At 42.9% G+C, this 20,995-nt stretch overlaps 2 protein-coding genes across 2 annotated transcripts; both read right to left on the reverse strand.

The window, feature by feature from the left end:
• Nucleotides 1–2,704: 2,704 nt before the first annotated feature.
• Nucleotides 2,705–7,338, reverse strand: d2hgdh (D-2-hydroxyglutarate dehydrogenase). The gene is made up of 10 exons (XM_055908373.1): nt 6,898–7,338; nt 6,021–6,387; nt 5,695–5,752; nt 5,437–5,576; nt 5,088–5,281; nt 4,821–4,989; nt 4,477–4,620; nt 4,222–4,364; nt 3,895–4,060; nt 2,705–3,786 (listed from the first exon to the last, which is right to left on the reverse strand). Exons 2-10 carry the CDS (start codon nt 6,364–6,366, stop codon nt 3,524–3,526), a joined length of 1,623 nt encoding a protein of 540 aa, XP_055764348.1. The 5' UTR covers nt 6,367–6,387; nt 6,898–7,338; the 3' UTR covers nt 2,705–3,523.
• Nucleotides 7,339–14,860: 7,522 nt separating this feature from the next.
• Nucleotides 14,861–20,205, reverse strand: LOC129840315 (apical junction molecule-like). The gene is made up of 3 exons (XM_055908118.1): nt 20,020–20,205; nt 15,990–17,951; nt 14,861–15,610 (listed from the first exon to the last, which is right to left on the reverse strand). The coding sequence occupies exons 1-3, from the start codon at nt 20,203–20,205 to the stop codon at nt 14,960–14,962; spliced, it is 2,799 nt and encodes a 932-aa protein (XP_055764093.1). The 3' UTR covers nt 14,861–14,959.
• Nucleotides 20,206–20,995: the final 790 nt, after the last annotated feature.

Raw genomic sequence — 20,995 nt, forward strand, 5'->3', positions numbered from 1 at the left:
ACAGTATGAGGTTTGAATAATACTGTGAACATGATGATAATGCCCTTTTAGTGTAGTAGCTGTTTGGAATTTCAGCCTGTTTTGGTGGGAGGAAGTTTCAGCCTTCCATGGTGACATCACCATGTGGTAAATGAGTTAATAGACCAATAAAAAAAGAGTTCCAAACCTCTCCCAATAACATTTAGTTTTCCACTCCCAGACAGTGTTAGTAAAGTGTTTTGCCTTAGAAATTACTCTTGCTAAGAAGCTATTTTTGACCATTTTAATTGAAAACAATCACAGGTACTTAAAGGGATACTTCTGTATTTGAGCAATGAAGCCCTTTCTCTCTTTCACCAGTTAGATGAACTGCATACCATTTGTATGTCTCTGTATCCTGTTTGAAGTCAGTCTCGTGAGCCAATGCTAACTAGTCTAAGGTATCTACTAGCATGTGCTAACTCTAGTTAGCAATTGCACTAATGCTAGTTAATACCTTCCTTCAAACGGCACGTAGACACAAATGGTATCTACGAGTTCATCTGACTATGGGGAAGTAGAAAAGGTATGAAATTGTATTCACTCACTACTGTAAGTCGCTCTGGATAAGAGCGTCTGCTAATTGACAAAAAAAAAGGGAGCTTATTGCCAAAATCCTGAAGTATGCCTTAAAATGTTACCCAGAAATGATTTGATATTGGCATTAAAACGGCTTGCATTGGACCGCAGAAGTTTTGGGGCAGCGAGAAAACAGAAACATTGACACATTTTGCCAAGTTCCTGTAATTCTACACATAATGACATGTCATGTTAATATATCTGAGTGAGAATGACTAACAAAATCAATGGGGCCCCCTTGGAGGTCAGGGACCGTGGGCATGTGCCCTGCGTGCCCGGTCGGTATTTGGCCATGTTTACTACATATTTAGATAGCTGGCTAGACTAGCTGACATGGTTAATTGAGTGACTGTCAGTGACTGACATAACAAGAGAAAAACTGCTGTTACACAACATTTCTAAACTGCAGCTGGTATATTCTACTATTCTTACTCTCAATAGTAAGTTGAGACCCGGCTGAGTTCCTGTTTTGGGGGGGATCCCGGAGGCCCTTAGTGACCGCTCATGTCACTTATGCCTGGAACCGGCCCTGCCGGAGTGTCAGGCAAATTTAATCACATGCAACTAATGATTCTGCTCAGTCAGGACCTTACCTGATCGGGATTAGTGGACAGGATCGCCAACGCATAGGAAAGAGACTTGTTCCTTTTGAGAGAATGTTTTACAGGAAAAGCCAGGATTAAATCCGATCCACAGTAGCCTGGTTAGCTGAAAAACACATTGCTCCTTTTGTGGGTCGGAGGTGTAACCGGATTGAATTCTGACCGTAAATTTGTAAGGAACAGTGTCTGTGGAAAATGTCTTTGTAATAGGGTTGTACTAGTACCAAGGTTTTTAAAGTTTAGCCCCTTGATAAGACTCTGTAAAGTGATCTGTTTTCACACTGGTACTGAAGATAACCAGGTGTCGCTCAATTCAGGTTCCAGGTAGAAGTTTCCCCTAACCACAGATCTATAATCAGATTACCATACTACCCACATACTAACCTTAAAACCACTACGGGGATGACATATCAGACCCTGTATCAGGCAACTTCTACCTACTCAAGGAGGTCAAGAGAGAAATGTGTTTTAAGGGCAGATTGGTGTATTTCTAGGGGCCGGATTAGATCCGTATCGCAGGAAGATCCATGTTTTAGCGCGATTGAAATTTAAAGGTAACGTTCCTGAGTTCTCGGCGACTGGCTGATGTTTTGGTCATTTTTGAATGCTGGCGGTGCTTTCACTCTAGTGGTAGCATGAGACGGAGTCTACAACCCACACAAGTGGCTCAGGTAGTGCAGTTCATCCAGTATGGCACATCAATGCGAGCTGTGGCAAGAAGGTTTGCTGTGTCTGAGCGTAGTGTCCAGAGCATTGAGGCGCTACCAGGAGACAGGCCAGTACATCAGGAGACGTGGAGGAGGCCGTAGGAGGGCAACAGCCCAGCAGTAGGACCGCTACCTCCGCCTTTGTGCAAGGAGGAGCACTGCCAGAGCCCTGCAAAATGACCTCCAGCAGGCCACAAATGTGCATGTGTCTGCTCAAACGGTCAGAAACAGACTCCATGAGGGTGGTATGAGGGCCCGACGTCCACAGGTGGGGGTTGCACATTTTTGTGGCCTGCTGGAGGTCATTTTGCAGGGCTCTGGCAGTGCTCCTCCTTGCACAAAGGCGGAGGTAGCGGTCCTGCTGCTGGGTTGTTGCCCTCCTACGGCCTCCTCCACGTCTCCTGATGTACTGGCCTGTCTCCTGGTAGCGCCCCCATGCTCTGGACACTACGCTGACAGACACAGCAAACCTTCTTGCCACAGCTCGCATTGATGTGCCATCCTGGATGAGCTGCACTACCTGAGCCACTTGTGTGGGTTGTAGACTCCGTCTCATGCTACCACTAGAGTGAAAGCACCGCCAGCATTCAAAAGTGACCAGAACATCAGCCAGGAAGCATAGGAACTGAGAAGTGGTCTGTGGTCACCACCTGCAGAACCACTCCTTTATTGGGGGTGTCTTGCTAATTGCCTATAATTTCCACCTTTTGTCTATTCCATTTGCACAACAGCATGTGAAATTTATTGTCAATCAGTGTTGCTTCCTAAGTGGACAGTTTGATTTCACAGAAGTGTGATTGACTTGGAGTTACATTGTGTTGTTTAAGTGTTCCCTTTATTTTTTTGAGCAGTGTATTTTACATGTAATAAAACAATATCTGCACTGTTACCGAACACCATCTGCTGTCTTCAATTCTGATGGTAAATAATAAACTGATTAGGTAAAAAATATAAATCAGCTCTATTTACAATGAATTTACACAGATTATACATATTATACTTACATTAGAAGTTGATCAGACACTTGTACAATGAGAGAACTATGGCCACGGTTAGCCCCCTAATCAGACAGGTCTACTGGGGCCTCATCAGTGCAGGTTAGAGTTGAGTATCAGAGGTAGTTCACTAGGGCCGGGATTCAATCCGATCACGGATTTGGACAATGCGCCACTTAAAAGGTAACTTCCGATTGAGCAGACATATGCAGGGTATACTATGAATGTGGTCTGTGAACTCGTAAACATTGCCTTTAAAACGTGCACTGCCGACAAAGCGCGATCAGATTGAATCCTAACCTAGACAAGCCTTATAGTATCTTTACACAACAATAACACCCTACCAGAGACCTGGGCCCAGATTCACAAAACACTTCTTATGCAAAACAAGTAAGACATTTCTTGTTTAGAAGGTTTTGTGAATCTGGGCTCTGGAGTCAGCAGTGGAGGTGGTCTGAGTCTGTAGTCTGGAGGGGGGTTTGGGTCAGGGTTAATTGATTTCATTGGGTATGGTCGTGCAGGGTGAAAGGTGAAAGGTCAACTGGTAGTGTCTTATGAGAGTTGAGTCAAGGTCAGGTCAGGTGTTTAAGTTATTAAGTTAATCAGGTAAGGAGCAATATGGTCATTGCAGGTCGTCCGGCAGGGTCTTATAAGGGTTGAGAATGCCTTTGGGGTCTAACATGGTCTTAATGTTCCCCATCAGAGCGACAGCCAGGCTGGCTTTACTGTAGTAAATATAGTTCCTCTTCTTCAGGCCCAGGCCGTGCTCTGCGCTGATGCTGCCCTGGAAACGGGCCGTCCACTCATAGACAAAGGGTTCGATGGACGCCAGGAGGTTGGGGTCTTTGGTAGGAGAGGTGATGTTCAGGTGGAGGTTACCATCACCTGGTGGGAGGAGAGGACACACACAGAGTCAGGCACACACGCACACACACACACACACACACACACACACACACACACACACACACACACACACACACACACACTTACCAACGTGTCCGTATCCCACCACACTTTTGGCCCTGTTTCCCAGGTGTTCTCTCATATCTGTGACCAGCTGGTAGATCCGTTCCACAGGAAGTGAGATGTCGTATTTATATGTGAAACCATCATGAGTTAAAGCCTCTGTTACCCGCTCACGCAGTGACCAGAGAGCCTAAACACACACAGGAACACACACACAGGAAAACACACACAGGAACACACACACACAGGAAAACACATTGAGGCAACATGTCTTGCATCCTCCAATGTTTTATCATTCTTTTTAATGATTCTCTTTTATTTGATATCAACATATTAAAAAATGAAAGGCACCTTGATTTTGGCCTCCTCCGTTGCTACGGTCCCGTCGATAACCTGGGATGATGTCATGGCCTCCTCCAGAAACTGGTGCAACTTCTCCTCATCGTGGGTGGGGTTAGAGCCGGACGTTTCTATGATGATGTAGAACGGACAGTCTGCGGAACAAAGCAGGAAATAGATAGGAGGCTTTGAACCAATCAGAGTTAGAATTACTCAAACGAACAATTACTAGAACGTTCAAAAGCATTAGAAAATCTGTGTGTGTACCTGTGATAGGGTTCGCCAGTTTCAGGTGTGTGTTCAGTAGTCTCATACACTCTCTGTCCAGGAACTCAAAGGCTGAGAGGATCTCTCCCAGCATGCCTCTACACCGCTGGAAGGTCTGCAGCAGCTGCTCAAAACTCTCACAGCCTGGACACACACACACGATCATATCATCACATTAAATTGTCATGACGATCATCTCACAGAAGAAACACATCACATGCGTCATATATTGGACTGCGTGAAAGTGTGTAAACATAAATAAGTCAAAAGGAGGATGCATATGTGACATCAGATGATCACCAGTTACAAGGTCATGAGGGGTCATGAGGTCAGGTCACACCCACCCAGGAAGGCCACGTTGACGGCTTTAGGTTTCCGTGGACACAGGATGGTTACGGCGGTGATGACCCCCAGCGTGCCCTCTGACCCGATGAACAGCTGTTTGAGGTCATATCCTGTGTTGTCCTTCCTCAGGGTGGCTAGGCAGTCCAGGACCCTCCCGTCTGCTAGCACCTACACACAAATACACACACAGAGTATTGGTGCTGTCCTTTATAGTTAGTTGAATTTCAAAAGGCATAGCCCCCTGTCTCCCCCCCTCCCCTACTGACCACCTCTAGTCCTAATACTGTCCCTCGTAGGGATCCGTAGCGTAGCAGCCTCAGTCCTCCAGCGTTAGTGGCTACGTTGCCTCCTATATGGCAGCTTCCCTTTGCCCCCAGGTCCAGAGGCATGATGTAGTCCCTGTCCTCTAGGTAAAGAGACAGGCTCTCCAAAACACAACCTGCTTGGCACGACAGAATACCTAGCAGGAGAGGAAGAGAGAGAGGGGTGAGTCTGGCTCAACTGGATTGGACTGTAAAACACTAGGGCAAAACTTTGATAATTGGAACAGGAAATTTGACGTGTAACTGACCAATGAATACTGACAGTAACCATAGAATTACAGACAATACTGACCGGAGACAGAGTCGAAGTTGATGACATTGTTCATGAGAACGGTAGAGAGGATGATCTCATCATAGACAGGAACACTGCCTCCAACCAGCCCTGTGTTACCACCCTGAGGACTCACTGCCAGGTTACGACTGTTACAGTACCTACAGGAGAAACACACCACAACATTAGAACACAGGAACACTGCCTCCTACCAGTCATGTAACACTACAACAGTAGAGGAAACCTGGCTTCATAAAGTAGAAGACTGGAGAATAATACCCAAGGATCTGAGAAACTTCCTCTGTAGTCTGGGGCCTCAGCAGAACCTCACTGAAACCTGCACAGACAGAGAGAGGAGATCAACACATCGACTCAATACAACAGTAACAAGTACATAAACAGTTCCTAACAACCCTACAGAGGAGACAAAGATAGCAAGCTCTTTCCTCCACAATCTCTCTTCTCTGACTGATCTTTCTACATTTTAGTTATTTAGCAGACACTCTTATCCACAGTGACTTAAAGTAGTGAGTGCATACATTTTCATATTTGTTTTTACTATTTGTTTCTCTCGCTCTCTCGCTCCCCCTCTCTTTCTTTCTCACCTCTCACTGACTTGAGCCAGTCCACATTACAGGCCTCCAGTATATCTGGGTCAGTGATGGTCCTGCCTGGTATTATCTTGCTGAAGAAGGCCAGGTCCTCTGGAGTTACCCTGGAGAAAGGCCTCCTCTCTGGGGCAGCTGTGGGTGACGGGGTGGGTCTCTCTTCCCCAGCATGGAGCTCCCGACAGCGGACGCCACAAGACCCAGGCCTGGGTGTCTGGAGCAGGCTGCTGCTGAAACCTGGGGGTAAAGTTCTGACTACGGCTGGAGGTGAGGCAGTGCTGAGGGGACTCATCCACCTAAGAGCAGTTCTCAGACGCAACCTTCTGTGGAGGAGACCAGCCATGGCTGGGACGAGAGCGGATGCCTAGAGTGGATGGGGAGGGATACTTAGTTATATTGCAAAGTGTATTATGTGGATGTTTTACATGCACTGACTTTAATTTAAATTTGACAAATTATTCCTGCATAACTAAAACCAGTAATATAACTACACAATCTAATTTTGTAAATCTAACCACAATCTAATGGTTTAAACACACACACACACACACACACACACACACACACACACACACACACACACACACACACACACCAGTAAGCTAGTGCCATGCAACAATGCCATGCTTCCCCTTGTTAACCCAAGTGGTGCTTTTCTTAGGCACTGCATCTCAGTGCGTGAGGCGTCACTGCAAACACCCTGGTTCGAATCCAGGCTGTATCACAACCGGCAGTGATTGGGAGTCCCATATGGTGGCGCACAATCGGCCCAGCGTCGTCCGGGTTTGGCCGGTGTAGGCCGTCATTGTAAATAAGAATTTGTTCTTAACTGACTTTCCTAGTTCATTAAAGGTTAAATAAAAACATACTGTACCTGTCACTGTAGTTCAGTCGTGTTTGTGCTTTTCTTAGCTCCTTAGAATGTGCACCATTCTCATTAGATGAACGACGTTTCCCTTGAAAGCAACAGCACTGCAACTTTAGATCAGACTTGTTATGACATGGGCTATTATTAGCTAACTAGTTAGCAACTAACGTTACACGTCAACCACTGAAAAATACAAGATGTGGCTATAGCTAGCTAACGTTACTTCGTATAACGTTTGCTACCAACCAATCTGGGAACGTTGTTGGATGCAAGTGTCTCTATTAATGTCGTATAATGTCGCAAATATAGCTATCTGTCACAAAGTTCAAGGGCAGATTAAACTACAACGTCAAGATTGTTGTGGTCAATCAATTGTTTACATCCAGGACAGCTAGCTAGGAACCTAGTACGTAAGAACAAGTGGGAGGTCAGGACCGTTTTGCTGAAAACACAGTTCTGAGGAGGTGCAACATAAAAAGGGCATTTCCGGTTTTGAATAAAGTAAAAGCACAATAAAAGTTTGTCTGATAAAAACGCTCCTAAAACGTTAGAATAATATTTTGTTTTATTATATAACATTTCAATGGCCACTGTTCTATGAATGATATCTGGGTATAACAAAACAAATCATAACAAAGGCAAGCTTTTATTTTATCAGCAGTTCATTTTCTGAATTTGATAATAAATGAGTCCCCCTAGGCAGACAAGGTTGGGTTGCATACCTCCCATAATGTTAATGTTCAGCTCACTCCTTTTGACCTAAAATCTTCTTGTCCTTGATGGAGTCCATGATGCCATGTAACCTAACAAGGTTCCCATGGCCTTTGGAAGTAAAAGAGTGTGGATTAGGTTACTTTCTGCATGGCCATGGCAATTTTTACGCCAAACCCACCTCTGGTGTTTGTTGGCAAAAATCTCAATTTTAGTCTCATCAGATCATAGAAACTGGTTCCAATCATAGTTCCAATGACATTTAGCAAACTCCAGCTGCTTACGTTTGTGGTTTGGTGACAGCAGAGGCTTTCTTCTGGCAACCCTTCCAAATAACTTGTCTAATTGTAGTTTTGGAGACTTGATGACCCCAAGATGTAACCAACTTCTGCAATTCTCCAACTGTGATCCTTGGAGATTTTTGTAGCCACTTGAACCATCCTTCTCACTGTGCGTGGGGGCAAAATACACTTGTGTCCTCTTCCAGGAAGGTTCATCACAGCTCCAGTTGTTTTACATTTCTTAATTATTGCCCTATTAGTGGAGATGGGTATTTTCAGGCGTGTAGCTATCTACATTACCACAGACGACAGTAGTTCATTTGACTATGGATGAGAGATTATGAGATTTGTTTTAGAATTTTCTCTACCATCCCAAATGTATAAGCACTGGTAATGGCTTTACCATTCCCTCTGATAGGCTATGTTGGCCACATTACACATATATCTCCCTGTACATCTATCCAATACTTTCAAGATGTAGGAGTGCTTAGTGTTTATACTGTGTTATACAGTATGCCTTGCAGTCAAGGGATCTTTACGGTACGCATGCTGGTAGAGGAATAAGATTTGTTGGATGTGTAATTATCTAGGCCTAAAACACTTGATTGAAGAGGAGGTTAAATCAAATTAAATGTTATTTGTCACATGCGCCGAATACAACAGGTGTAGTAGACCTTACAGTGAAATGCTTACTTACAAGTCCTTAACCAACAATGCTTTAAGATGTTTTAAGAAAAAAACTGTTAAGTAAAAATGTTTAAATAAAAGTAACAAATAATTCATCAGCAGCAGAAAAATAACAATAGCGAGGTTATATACAGGGGGCACCGGTACAGAGTCAAAGTGCGGGGGCACAGGTTAGTCGAGATACTTGAGGTAATATGTACATGTAGGTAGAGTTAACGTAACTATGCATAGATAATAGACAGAGAGTAGCAGCAGAGTTAAAGAGGGGTCTGGGTAGCCCATTGATTAGCGTTTCAGGAGTCTTATGGCTTGGGGGTAGATTCTGTTGGCTGTGACGCTGAATTCTTGCATTCTAGTTCAATAAATTATTAATTAAGGAAATCAATATCAGCTGACTATAGAACCTGCCAACAGTGCCTATTGTTAAAAATATGTTTGAAAATATTCTTATCCATGTTGATCAAGCCAATCAGAGACCTTTTCTTGCTCAAGAGCATCAGACATTCCTCCATTCATTCTATATCATATTCCTCTCCATCATATTCCCCTCTATCATATTTCCCTTTATCATATTCCCCTCTATCATATCCCCCTTTATCATATTCCTCTCCATCATATTCCTCTCTATCATATTAACCTCTATCATATTCCCCTCTTTCATATTCCTCTCTATCATATTCCCCTACATCATAATCCTCTCTATCATATTCCCTCTATCATATTCCCCTTTATCATATTCCCCTCTATCATATTCCCCTCTATCATATTCCTCTCTATCATATTCCCTCTATCATATTCCTCTCTATCATATTCCTCTCTATCATATTCACCTCTGTCATATTACCTCCATCATATTCCTCTATATCATATTCCTCTCCATCATATTCCTCTCCATCATATTCCACTCTATCATATTCCCCTCATTCATATTCCCCTCAATCATATTCCTCTCTATCATATTCCTTTCTATCATATTCCCCACTATCATATTCCTCTTTATCATATTCCTCTCCATCATTTTCCTTTCTATCATATTCCCCACTATCAAATTCCTCTTTATCATATTCCCCTCTATCATATTCCGCTCTATCATATTCCTCTCTATCATATTCCTCTCTGTCATATTCTACTCTATCATATGCCCTACTATCATATTCCACTCTATCATATTCCCCTCTATCATAATCCTCTCTATCATATTCCCCTCTATCATATTCCTCTCTATCAAATTCCTCTCTATCATATCCCCTCTTTCATATTTCCCTCAATCATATTCCTTTCTATCATATTTTCCTCTATCATATTCCTCTCTATCATATTCCTCTATATCATATTCCCCTCTATCATATTCCCTCCATCATATTCCTCTCTATCATATTTCCTCGATCATATTCCCTCTATATCATATTCCCCTCTATCATATTCCTCTTTATCATATTCCCCTCTATCATATTCCCTTCATTATATTCCTCTCTATCATATTACAGCTCCATCATATTCCTCTCTATCATATTCCATCCATCATATTCCTCTCTATCATACTACCCTCTATCATCTACCTCTATAACATATTCCCCTCTATCATATTCCTCTCTATCATATTTCCTCTAACATATTCCTCTATATCATATTCCCCTCTATCATATTCCTCTCTATCATATTCCCCTCTATCATATTCCCTCCATCATATTCCTCTCTATCATATTACCCTCAATCATATTCCTCTCTATCATATTACCCTCTATCATATTCCTCTATATCATATTCCCCTCTATCATATTCCCCTCTATCATATTGTCCTCTATCATATTCCCTTCTTTCATATTGCCTTCTATCATATTCCTCTCTATCATATTCCTCTCTATCATATTCCTCTCTATCATATTCCTCTCTATCAAATTCCCTCTATCATATTCCCCTCTATCATATTCCCCTCTATCATATTCCTTTCTCTCATATTCCCCTCTATCATATTACTCTCTATCATATTCCTCTCTATCATATTCACCTCTGTCATATTACCTCCATCATATTCCTCTCTATCATATTTTACCTCTATCATATTCCTCTATATCATATTCCCCTCTATCATATTCCTCTCTATCATATTCCCCTCTATCATATTCCCTCAGTCATATTCCCCTCTATCATATTACCCTCCATCATATTCCTCTCTATCATATTCCCTCCACCATATTCCTCTCTATCATATTACCCTCTATCATATACCTCTATCTCATATTCCCCTCTATCATATTCCTCTCTATCATATTTCCTCTATCATATTCCTCTATATCATATTCCCCTCTATCATATTCCTCTCTATCATATTCCCCTCTATCATATTCCCTCCATCATATTCCTCTCTGTCATATTACCCTCAATCATAGTCCTCTCTATCATATTACCCTCTATCATATTCCTCTATATCATATTCTCCTCTATCATATTCCCCTCTATCATATTGTCCTCTATCATATTCCCTTCTTTCATATTGTCTTCTATCATATTCCCTTCTTTCATATTGCCTTCTATCATATTCCTCTCTATCATATTCCTCTCTATCATATTCCTCTCTATCATATTCCTCTCTATCAAATTCCCTCTATCATATTCCCCTCTATCATATTCCCCTCTATCATATTCCTTTCTCTCATATTCCCCTCTATCATATTACTCTCTATCATATTCCTCTCTATCATATTCACCTCTGTCATATTACCTCCATCATATTCCTCTCTATCATATTTTACCTCTATCATATTCCTCTATATCATATTCCCCTCTATCATATTCCTCTCTATCATATTCCCCTCTATCATATTCCCTCCATCATATTCCCCTCTATCATATTACCCTCCATCATATTCCTCTCTATCATATTCCCTCCACCATATTCCTCTCTATCATATTACCCTCTATCATATACCTCTATCTCATATTCCCCTCTATCATATTCCTCTCTATCATATTTCCTCTATCATATTCCTCTATATCATTTTCCCTCTATCATATTCCTCTCTATCATATTCCCCTCTATCATATTCCCTCCATCATATTCCTCTCTGTCATATTACCCTCAATCACAGTCCTCTCTATCATATTACCCTCTATCATATTCCTCTATATCATATTCTCCTCTATCATATTCCCCTCTATCATATTGTCCTCTATCATATTCCCTTCTTTCATATTGTCTTCTATCATATTCCTCTCTATCATATTCCTCTCTATCATATTCCCCTCTATCAAAATCCCTCTATCATATTCCCCTCTATCATATTCCTCTCTATCAAATTCCCTCTATCATATTCCCTCCATCATATTCCTCTCTATCATATTTCCTCGATCATATTCCTGTATATCATATTCCCCTCTATCATATTCCTCTCTATCATATTCCCCTCTATCATATTCCCTCCATCATATTCCTCTCTATCATATTACCCTCCATCATATTCCTCTCTATCATATTCCCTCCATCATATTCCTCTCTGTCATATTACCCTCTATCATATACCTCTATATCATATTCCCCTCTATCATATTCCTCTCTATCATATTTCCTCTATCATATTCCTCTATATCATATTCCCCTCTATCATATTCCTCTCTATCATATTCCCCTCTATCATATTCCCTCCATCATATTCCTCTCTGTCATATTACCCTCAATCATATTCCTCTCTATCATATTACCCTCTATCATATTCCTCTATATCATATTCCCCTCTATCATATTCCCCTCTATCATATTGTCCTCTATCATATTCCCTTCTTTCATAATGTCTTCTATCATAGTCCTCTCTATCATATTCCTCTCTATCATATTCCCTCTATTATATTACTCTCTATCATATTCCTCTCTATCATAATCCTCTCTATCATATTCCCCTCTTTCATATTCCTCTCTATCATTTTACCCTCTATCATATTCCTCTCTATCATTTTACCCTATATCATATTCCTTATATATTATATTCCGCTCTATCATTTTCGTCTGTATTTAATTCCCCTCTATCATATTCCGCTATTTCATATTCCCTTTATCTTTTCCCTCTATTTCATATCCCCCTCTTATTACATTCCTCTAAATTATATTCCTCTCTATTGTATTCCTCTATCATTTTTCTCTATTTCATATTCCCTATCTCATATTCTCCTCTATCATGTGCCTCTATCATATTCCCTCCATGGCTGCTTCGAGTGATGTATTGTTGTCTCTACCTTCTTGTCTGTTTTGCCGTTGTCTGTGCCCAACAATGTATGTGCCTTGTTTTGTGCTAATGCCATGTTGTGTTGCCTCCATGTTGTTGTCATGTTATGTTGCTAACATGTTGTGTTGTCATGTATTGCTGCCATGCTATGTTGTCATCTTAGGTCTCTCATGATATAGATGTGTGTCTGCAAAATGACCTCCAGCAGGCCACAAATGTGCATGTTTCAGCATATGGTCTCACAAGGGGTCTGAGGATCTCATCTCGGTACCTAATGGCAGTCAGGCTACCTCTGGCGAGCACATGGAGGGCTGTGCAGCCCCACAAAGAAATGCCACCCCTCACCATGACTGACCCACCGCCAAACCGGTCATGCTGGAGGATGTTACAGGCAGCAGAACGTTCTCCACGGCGTCTCCAGACTCTGTCACGTCTGTCACATGTGCTCAGTGTGAAACTGCTTTCATCTGTGAAGAGCACAGGGCGCCAGTGGCGAATTTGCCAATCTTGGTGTTCTCTGGCAAATACCAAACGTCCTGCACGGTTTGGGCTGTAAGCACAACCCCCACCTGTGGACGTCGGGCCCTCATACCACCCTCATGGAGTCTGTTTCTGATCGTTTGAGCAGACACATGCACATTTGTGGCCTGCTGGAGGTCATTTTGCAGGGCTCTGGCAGTGCTCCTCCTTGCACAAAGGCGGAGGCAGCGGTCCTGCTGCTGGGTTGTTGCCCTCCTACGGCCTCCTCCACGTCTCCTGATGTACTGGCCTGTCTCCTGGTAGCGCTTCCATGCTCTGGACACTACGCTGACAGACACAGCAAACCTTCTTGCCACAGCTCGCATTGATGTGCCATCCTGGATGAGCTGCACTACCTGAGCCACTTGTGTGGGTTGTAGACTCCGTCTCATGCTACCACTAGAGTGAAAGCACCGCCAGCATTCAAAAGTGACCAAAACATCAGCCAGGAAGCATAGGAACTGAGAAGTGGTCTGTGGTCACCACCTGCAGCTCATTGTATATCATATTCCGCTCTATCATTTTTGTCTGTATTTAATTCCCCTCTATCATATTCCCCTTATCTTTTCCCTCTATTTCATATTCCCCTCTTATTACATTCCTCTAAATCATATTCCTCTGTCATTTTCCTCTCTATTGTATTCCTCTACCATTTTTCTCTATTTCATATTCCCTGTTTCATATTCTCCTCTATCATGTGCCTCTATCATATTCCCTCCATGGCTGCTTCGAGTGATGTATTGTTGTCTCTACCTTCTTGTCTGTTTTGCTGTTGTCTGTGCCCAACAATGGATGTGCCTTGTTTTGTGCTGCTGCCATGTTGTGTTGCCTCCATGTTGTTGTCATGTTATGTTGCTAACATGTTGTGTTGTCATGTGTTGCTGCCATGCTATGTTGTCATCTTAGGTCTCTCATGATATAGATGTGTGTATTGTCCTATATTTTAATTTAATGTATTTATATTTTTAATCCCAGCCCCCATCCACGCAGAAAGCCTTTTGCCTTTTGGTAGGCCGTCATTGTAAATAAGAATTTGTTCTTAACTGACTTGCCTAGTAAAATGAAGGTTAAATAAAATAAAATAAATAAAACATTATATCATATATTCCCCTCAATCATATTCCTCTCTATTATATTCCTCTCTATCATATTCCCCTTTATCATATTCCTCTCTATCATATTCCTTTTTATCATATTCCTCTCTATCATATTCCTCTCTATCATATTCCTCTCTATCATATTCCTCTCTATTATATTCCTCTCTATCATATTCCCCTTTATCATATTCCTCTCTATCATATTCCTCTCTATCATATTCCTCGCTATCATATTCCGCACTACCCTCCACCCATCCTCGTCATCCCTTTCCATCCTCATCATCTCAGCACAGCTACGCTCCATCGGGTCAATTTGGAACTCAACATTTTAACAGTGCAACACTCCCCAGATTTGTGAAAAGTAAACATTGTGTGTTTATACTGTGTTATACAGTATGCCTTGACAAAAATCAAACAGAGAGTAAACCTGTTCAATTAAAACATTTTATTCCTTTTTTCATTGCATGCAAAAATACAGTATCCCTCCCTGCTCTCTCTCTCTATTACCCAGTATGCTCATCCATCTTCAAGCTTTCATCCTTTCCCTGCTCTTCTATCACCCTCTCAGTTCCACCTCCAGCTGGCTCTTTTTCTTCTTCTCCAGTCTCTTCCTCTCCTCTTTCCTCATCTTTTCTCTCTTCTTCTCCTCCTTTTCTTGAATCTTTCTCTCCATCTCCAGGAACTCAGCTTGAGCTTTCTCTCTCTTTTTCAGCTCCTCAGAACACTTCTTCTCTTTCTTAATCCTGTCTTTCATCATGTCATTATGTATCTTCATCAGCCCCTCTAACCTCTTTTTCTCTGCCCTTTCCTCCTCTTTTCTTTCCTTCTCTCTCTTTTTCTGTTCTAACTTCTCCCTCTTTTCCTCAGCCTTCATGACTTTCTCCTGCTCTTTCTCTCTCTCATTCATCTCTTTCTCCTCCCTCTTTATTTTCTCCTTCTCCTTGTTTTTCATCCCCTTTCTCTCTTTCTCATCATCTTTCAACTTCTTATTCAGTTTCGTATTCTTCAAAAATGGGATTTTCTGCATGTGGTTCCTGACCAGAAAGCCCACTCTTCCCAGGATGGTCTCTGCTCTCTCTGATGAAAACATTCCATTGGAGCTCTTGGAATGGGCACAGTCCGCCCCACGCTTCCATCCCTCCCTCGGTCTCACCTCCTCCTTGACGCTCCTCTCTTCACTCTCAAGTTCAATATCTGTCCAATAATCCTGACAGGAAGACATTGACTCTAGATGTAATATTGTTCCAATGTGGCACATTCAATACACATTTGAGTGATCAACATACAATGATGGCCTCATGGGGCACACAATTTGGAGGACAGTAATTAAGGTCCTTTGTTTTTTTTATCCCCATTATATTTTACAATACCCATAGATGTTCTTCCTGGGTCCATACTAAACGTAATACAAATGTTAACCCTAGTGAGGGGTGATGGCTCATACTATGAGCAAAGAGCAGCAAGGTTGGGGTCAATTCCAGTCAATTCAAGAAGAACTCGAAAAATTCCAAATCTCTTCAATGCTTTGAATTGAAATGGAACTGACCCCAACCCTGTAAAATTGTAGTGTAAAATAGGACACCTACCTTTGCCTCTTCCAGGGTCCAGGTCCTGGGTTCATCATTGTGGGTTGCCAGAGTTAAGGTAACATCTGGGACCAGCTGGTGAGCGTGAGGGCAGAGATCCACCTCTTCACTAGTGCCCTTCACTTTCTGCTCTGCCTCCTTGTGGTCCTTGTCATGGATGCATGCCAGGCTTGGAGGAAGTGCTAGGACAGGGCTTTTATCACCTGTCAGTTCCTCTCTCTTGACAGTGGATGCAACTGCACTTGCCTCTGTGTCAACTGAGCACTCTGTGTTGTCCTCAACTGTCTCCTCTGGCAGTTGGTGGTCGTTGTTGTGGTGGAGGCATGGCAGAACTGAAGGACTTTTTTCATTCCAAGTGTAAATGACGTCAGTTGCCTCTGTGTCGACTGACCACTCTGTGTTGTCCTCAACTGTCTCCTCTGGCAGTTGGTGGTCGTTGTTGTGGTGGAGGCATGGCAGAACTGAAGGACTTTTTTCATTCCAAGTGTAAATGACGTCAGTTGCCTCTGTGTCGACTGACCACTCTGTGTTGTCCTCAACTGTCTCCCATAGCTGTTTGTGGTCAGTGCTGTGGGTGCAGGACAGCCTTAGAGGCAGTACTGCGGGTGCAGGAGGACTTATATCAGCCGAAACCTCCTCTTGGAGGACAGTAGACACGGAAGCGGCTGCTTCACTGGCAACTGGACACGTGTCCTCTACTGCCTCCTCTGGCAGTTTGTAGTCATTGTCAAAGACAAGTGGCAGACTTGAAGGCAGCACTGAGGGAAGACGTGTAGCTGCCGATGGATCCTCTCTATTAACAACTGATGCTTCTGTGGAAACTGAGCACTCAGTGGCGCCCTCTATTGTCTCCTCTGGCTGCTTATGGTCATTGTCCAAAATGTGTGACAAGCTTGGAGGCAGCCTTGGAGCAGGGCTTTTATCACCCAACAGGTCCTCTCCCTGGACAATGGATGTGTCTACATCGATCTCTGTGGCAAGGGAGGACTCGGTGGCGTCCTCTTTTTGCTCCTTTGTGGTCAGTTTGTGGTCAGACTCTCGGATACATGGCAAGCTTGGAGGCAGTGCTGCAGGGTCAGGAGGGCTTTGATCAGCTGCCATGTCCTCTTTGAGGTGAGTGGACACATCATTGGCTGTTTCACTGGCAACTGGACACTTGTTGGTTCCCTCTACTGCCGACCCTGGCAGCTTGTAGTCAATGTGAAAGACAGGTGGCAGACTTGGAGGCAGCATTGGGACAGGGCATTTAGCTGCTGATCTGTCCACTCCATCAACAGTAGCTGTGCCTGAAGTGTTCTCTGTAGCACCTGAGACCTCATAGGCATCCTCTACTGTCTGCTCTGGAGGCATGAAGTTATCGTCAAAGACTGATGGCAGGCATGGAGGCAGCACTGAAGGAAGACTTCTATCTGCCCATCGGTTCTCTGTCTTGACAGTGGCTGTGCCTGCAGTGGCCTCTTTGGCAACTCGGCACTCTGTGGCTGAAACAGCAGGCTGGGAGGTTTCCGGGACATTGAATGAATTGCCAATGAACCGCTGAGCCAGTGGTGGAAGGGAGAAAGGATAGAATCTGTCCTCTTCCTTGATATTAGATTTTGCCACTGGAGCAACTGAGACCTCAGTGGTTCCCTCTACTGTCTGCTGTGGTGGAATGGAGTCATCGTTAAAGAAGTGTGGCAGGTATCGATGCAGCATTGAAGAAAGATGTGTATCTGTCGATAAGTCCTCTCTTTTACCAGTACATACATCTGCAATGGCCTCTGCGGCAACTGGGCACTCAGCAGGGACAAAGTATGAAAATACAATGAACCGCTGTGCATCCTGAGCGCGTATGGCCAATAGAGAGGGGGGATGCAACATGGTTGGTATAGGCCTCCGATTGGTGAAAGCCAGCGGTGGGAGGGAGTCAATACAGGGAGCCATGAACTCAGTGAGTGGACGGTTGGTCACATCTCTCACATTCTGCGGGAGAAAAAAAACTGACATGTGATCATATTCGCTACATAAATACTTTATGAATGAATGCTATTTATTTATACATTACATATACAGTGCCTTCGGAAAGTATTCAGACCCCTTCACTTTTTCCACATTTTGTTACCTTATGGCCTTATTCTAAAAATGATTAAATCGTTTTTCCCCCTCTTCAATCTACACACAATAGCCCATAATGACAGAGCAAAAACAGAATCGTTCCAAATTCATTACAAAAATAATTTGGAATATCACATTTACATAAGTATTCAGACCCTTTACTCAGTACTTTGTTCAAGCACCTTTGGCAGCGATTACAGCATAGAATCTTTTTGGGTATTACGCTACAAGCTTGGCAATCTTGTGTTTGAGGAATTCTCCCATTCTTCTCTAAAGATCCTCTCAATCTAAGTTACGTTGGATGAGGAGATTTTCTGCACAGCTATTTTCCGGTCTCTCCAGAGATGTTCGATCCGGTTCAAGTCCAGACTCTGGCTGGGCCACTCAAGGACATTCAGAGACTTGTCCCGAAGCCACTCCTGCATTGTCTTGGCTTTGTACTGGGTCATTGTTCTGTTGGAAGGTGACCCTTCACCCCAGTCTGAGGTCCTGAGTCTTCTGGAGAAGGTTTTCATCAAGGATCTCTCTGTACTTTGCTCTGTTCTTCTTTTCCTCAACCCTGACAAGTCTCACATTCCCTGCTGCTGAAAAACATCCCCACAGCATGATGCTGCCACGACCATGCTTCACCGAAGGGATTGTGGCAGATTTCGTCCAGACGTGATGCTTGGCATTGGGGCCAAAGAGTTCAATCTTGGTTTCATCAGAGCAGAGCATCTTGTTTCTCATGGTATGAGAGTCTTTAGGTGCCTTTTGGCAAACTCCAAGAGGGCTGTCATGTGCCTTTTACTGAGGAGTGGCTTCCATCTGGCCACTCTACCTTAAAGGCCTGATTGGTGGAGTGCTGCAGAGATGGTTGTCCTTCTGGAATATTCTCCCATCTCCACAGAGGAACTCTAGAGCTCTGTCAGTCACCATATGGTTCTTGGTCACCTCCCTGACCAAGGCTCTTCTCCCCCGGTTGCTCAGTTTGGCTGGGCGGCCAGCTCTAGGAAGAGTCTTGGTGGTTCCAAACGTCTTCCATTTAAGAATGATGGAGAACAGTGCGTTCTTGGGGACCTTCAATGTTGCAGAGACTTTTTGGTACCTTTCCCCAGATCTGTTCCTCGACACAATCCTGTCTCGGAGCTCTACGGACAACTCCTTTGACCTCATGGTTTGGTGTTTGCTCTGACATGCACTGTCAACTGTGGGACCTTATATAGACAGGTGTGTGTCTTTCCAAATCATGTCCAATCAGTTGAATGTACAGCTGGTGGATTCCAATCATGTTGCAGAAACATCTCAAGGACGATCAGTGGAAACAGGATGAACATGAGCTATATTTCCAGTCTCATAGCAAAGGGTCCGAATACTTATGTAAAAAAGGTATTTCAACATTTCTAAAAACCTGTTTTTGCTTTGTCAATATGGGGTATTGTTTGTAGATTGCTGAGAATTTGCATTTATTTAATCCATTTAAAATAAGGCTGTTAAGTCACAGATGCTCTGCACCAGTCTGTACCAACCCTGGGTCTTCAAGCCAATGGGGCAACTAAGTGTAAATATACATGTCCCACACCCAGCATAACATCTGACATTTTAGACATTTAGCAGATGCTTTTATCCAGAACGACTTACAGTTAGTGCATTCAACTTAGTAAGATAACGAGGTGGGAGAACCATATAATCCTGATATGAAGATCTACTAGAGATCGCTTGGTCTTGGAATTTATATTTTTTTAAAGACAAGATAACCATAAGAACTGAGGACTATGTACATAACAATACTCAGACAGAGAGACAGACACGATACAACACAAGAGAAGATATCAGACCAAATATTGTTAGCTTACATTTCATGGCATATCGCACATTTGGCCCGTATATTAACATGTATTTGCTTTAATCAATATTGTTGAATAGAACTCTAGTCAACTTTAGTTGGTCTTGTTACCTCCTCAATCAGGCTTGGCATTTTCCTTGTCTCAAACCAAATCCTCTTCATCTCCTTCTCCTGCTCCCTCTGGATCTGCCACACCAGAGCCAACCTGGCACCCAGCTCCATCATGTAGTCTGTCTGGATCACCCTTTCCTTCAACTGACACTCATCCCTCCTCTGTGTCAGCGTTGAACCCTCCATGTCTTCCTCCTAGCTAACAATACCTCTGAAAAATACATAACGTAAGTGGCGTGTTGCTCACCAAAGAATAATGCATCTCTTTACAATGTACACACATTTTCTTCCCAGCTACTTACATTGAAGCAAGTGACAATCCTGATCCAGAGATGATTACGCAATAGGCCTATCTGAATTACTAGTAAAAAGTTGGCTACTGGAATAGCGACCAAGCTCAAATGAATTGATTTAGGCTGTACCTATCATTATGTGCACAATATCCTTTATGACATCATCATTGTGATGCAAGGCGTTGCCATTGGAGATGACAAAGCACAACACAGACTTTAAAAAGAAAAATGCAGTCTCTCTCTGTACCTTATTACTGAGCCTTATTCAACCCCCCCCCCCCCCCCCCCCCCCTCCCATCATGTAACTCCACTCCATATTGGGCCTGGTTCTCACAAACCACACTAATCACTTATATCATGTCATTCAAAAGAAGGTTTGGGATAGAAAATGACTCTATATCCATGCAGGACGTAACTTATTGTACAGTTTCATCTATTTTATAAAACAAGGAGGGAAACACTCCAGTCTTCTCCTCTATATCATATTCCTCTCCATCATATTCCTCTCCATCATATTCCACTCTATCATATTCCCCTCATTCATATTCCCCTCAATCATATTCCTCTCTATCATATTCCTTTCTATCATATTCCCCACTATCATATTCCTCTTTATCATATTCCTCTCCATCATTTTCCTTTCTATCATATTCCCCACTATCAAATTCCTCTTTATCATATTC

Source organism: Salvelinus fontinalis, chromosome 41, assembly GCF_029448725.1.
Source record: "Salvelinus fontinalis isolate EN_2023a chromosome 41, ASM2944872v1, whole genome shotgun sequence".
Taxonomy (NCBI): Eukaryota; Metazoa; Chordata; class Actinopteri; order Salmoniformes; family Salmonidae; genus Salvelinus; species Salvelinus fontinalis.

Coding starts and splice junctions, on each gene's coding strand:
- LOC129840315 (XM_055908118.1), bottom strand. CDS start 20,205: ATGGAGGGTTCAACGCTGACACAGAGGAGGGATGAGTGTCAGTTGAAG. Junction 17,952..20,019: donor TGCCAAGCCTGATTGAGGAG/GTAACAAGACCA, acceptor TTTCTCCCGCAG/AATGTGAGAGATGTGACCAA. Junction 15,611..15,989: donor GGACCCTGGAAGAGGCAAAG/GTAGGTGTCCTA, acceptor TCTTCCTGTCAG/GATTATTGGACAGATATTGA.
- d2hgdh (XM_055908373.1), bottom strand. CDS start 6,366: ATGGCTGGTCTCCTCCACAGAAGGTTGCGTCTGAGAACTGCTCTTAGG. Junction 5,282..5,436: donor CAACTTCGACTCTGTCTCCG/GTCAGTATTGTC, acceptor CTCTCCTGCTAG/GTATTCTGTCGTGCCAAGCA. Junction 4,061..4,221: donor CGGAGGAGGCCAAAATCAAG/GTGCCTTTCATT, acceptor GTGTGTGTTTAG/GCTCTCTGGTCACTGCGTGA.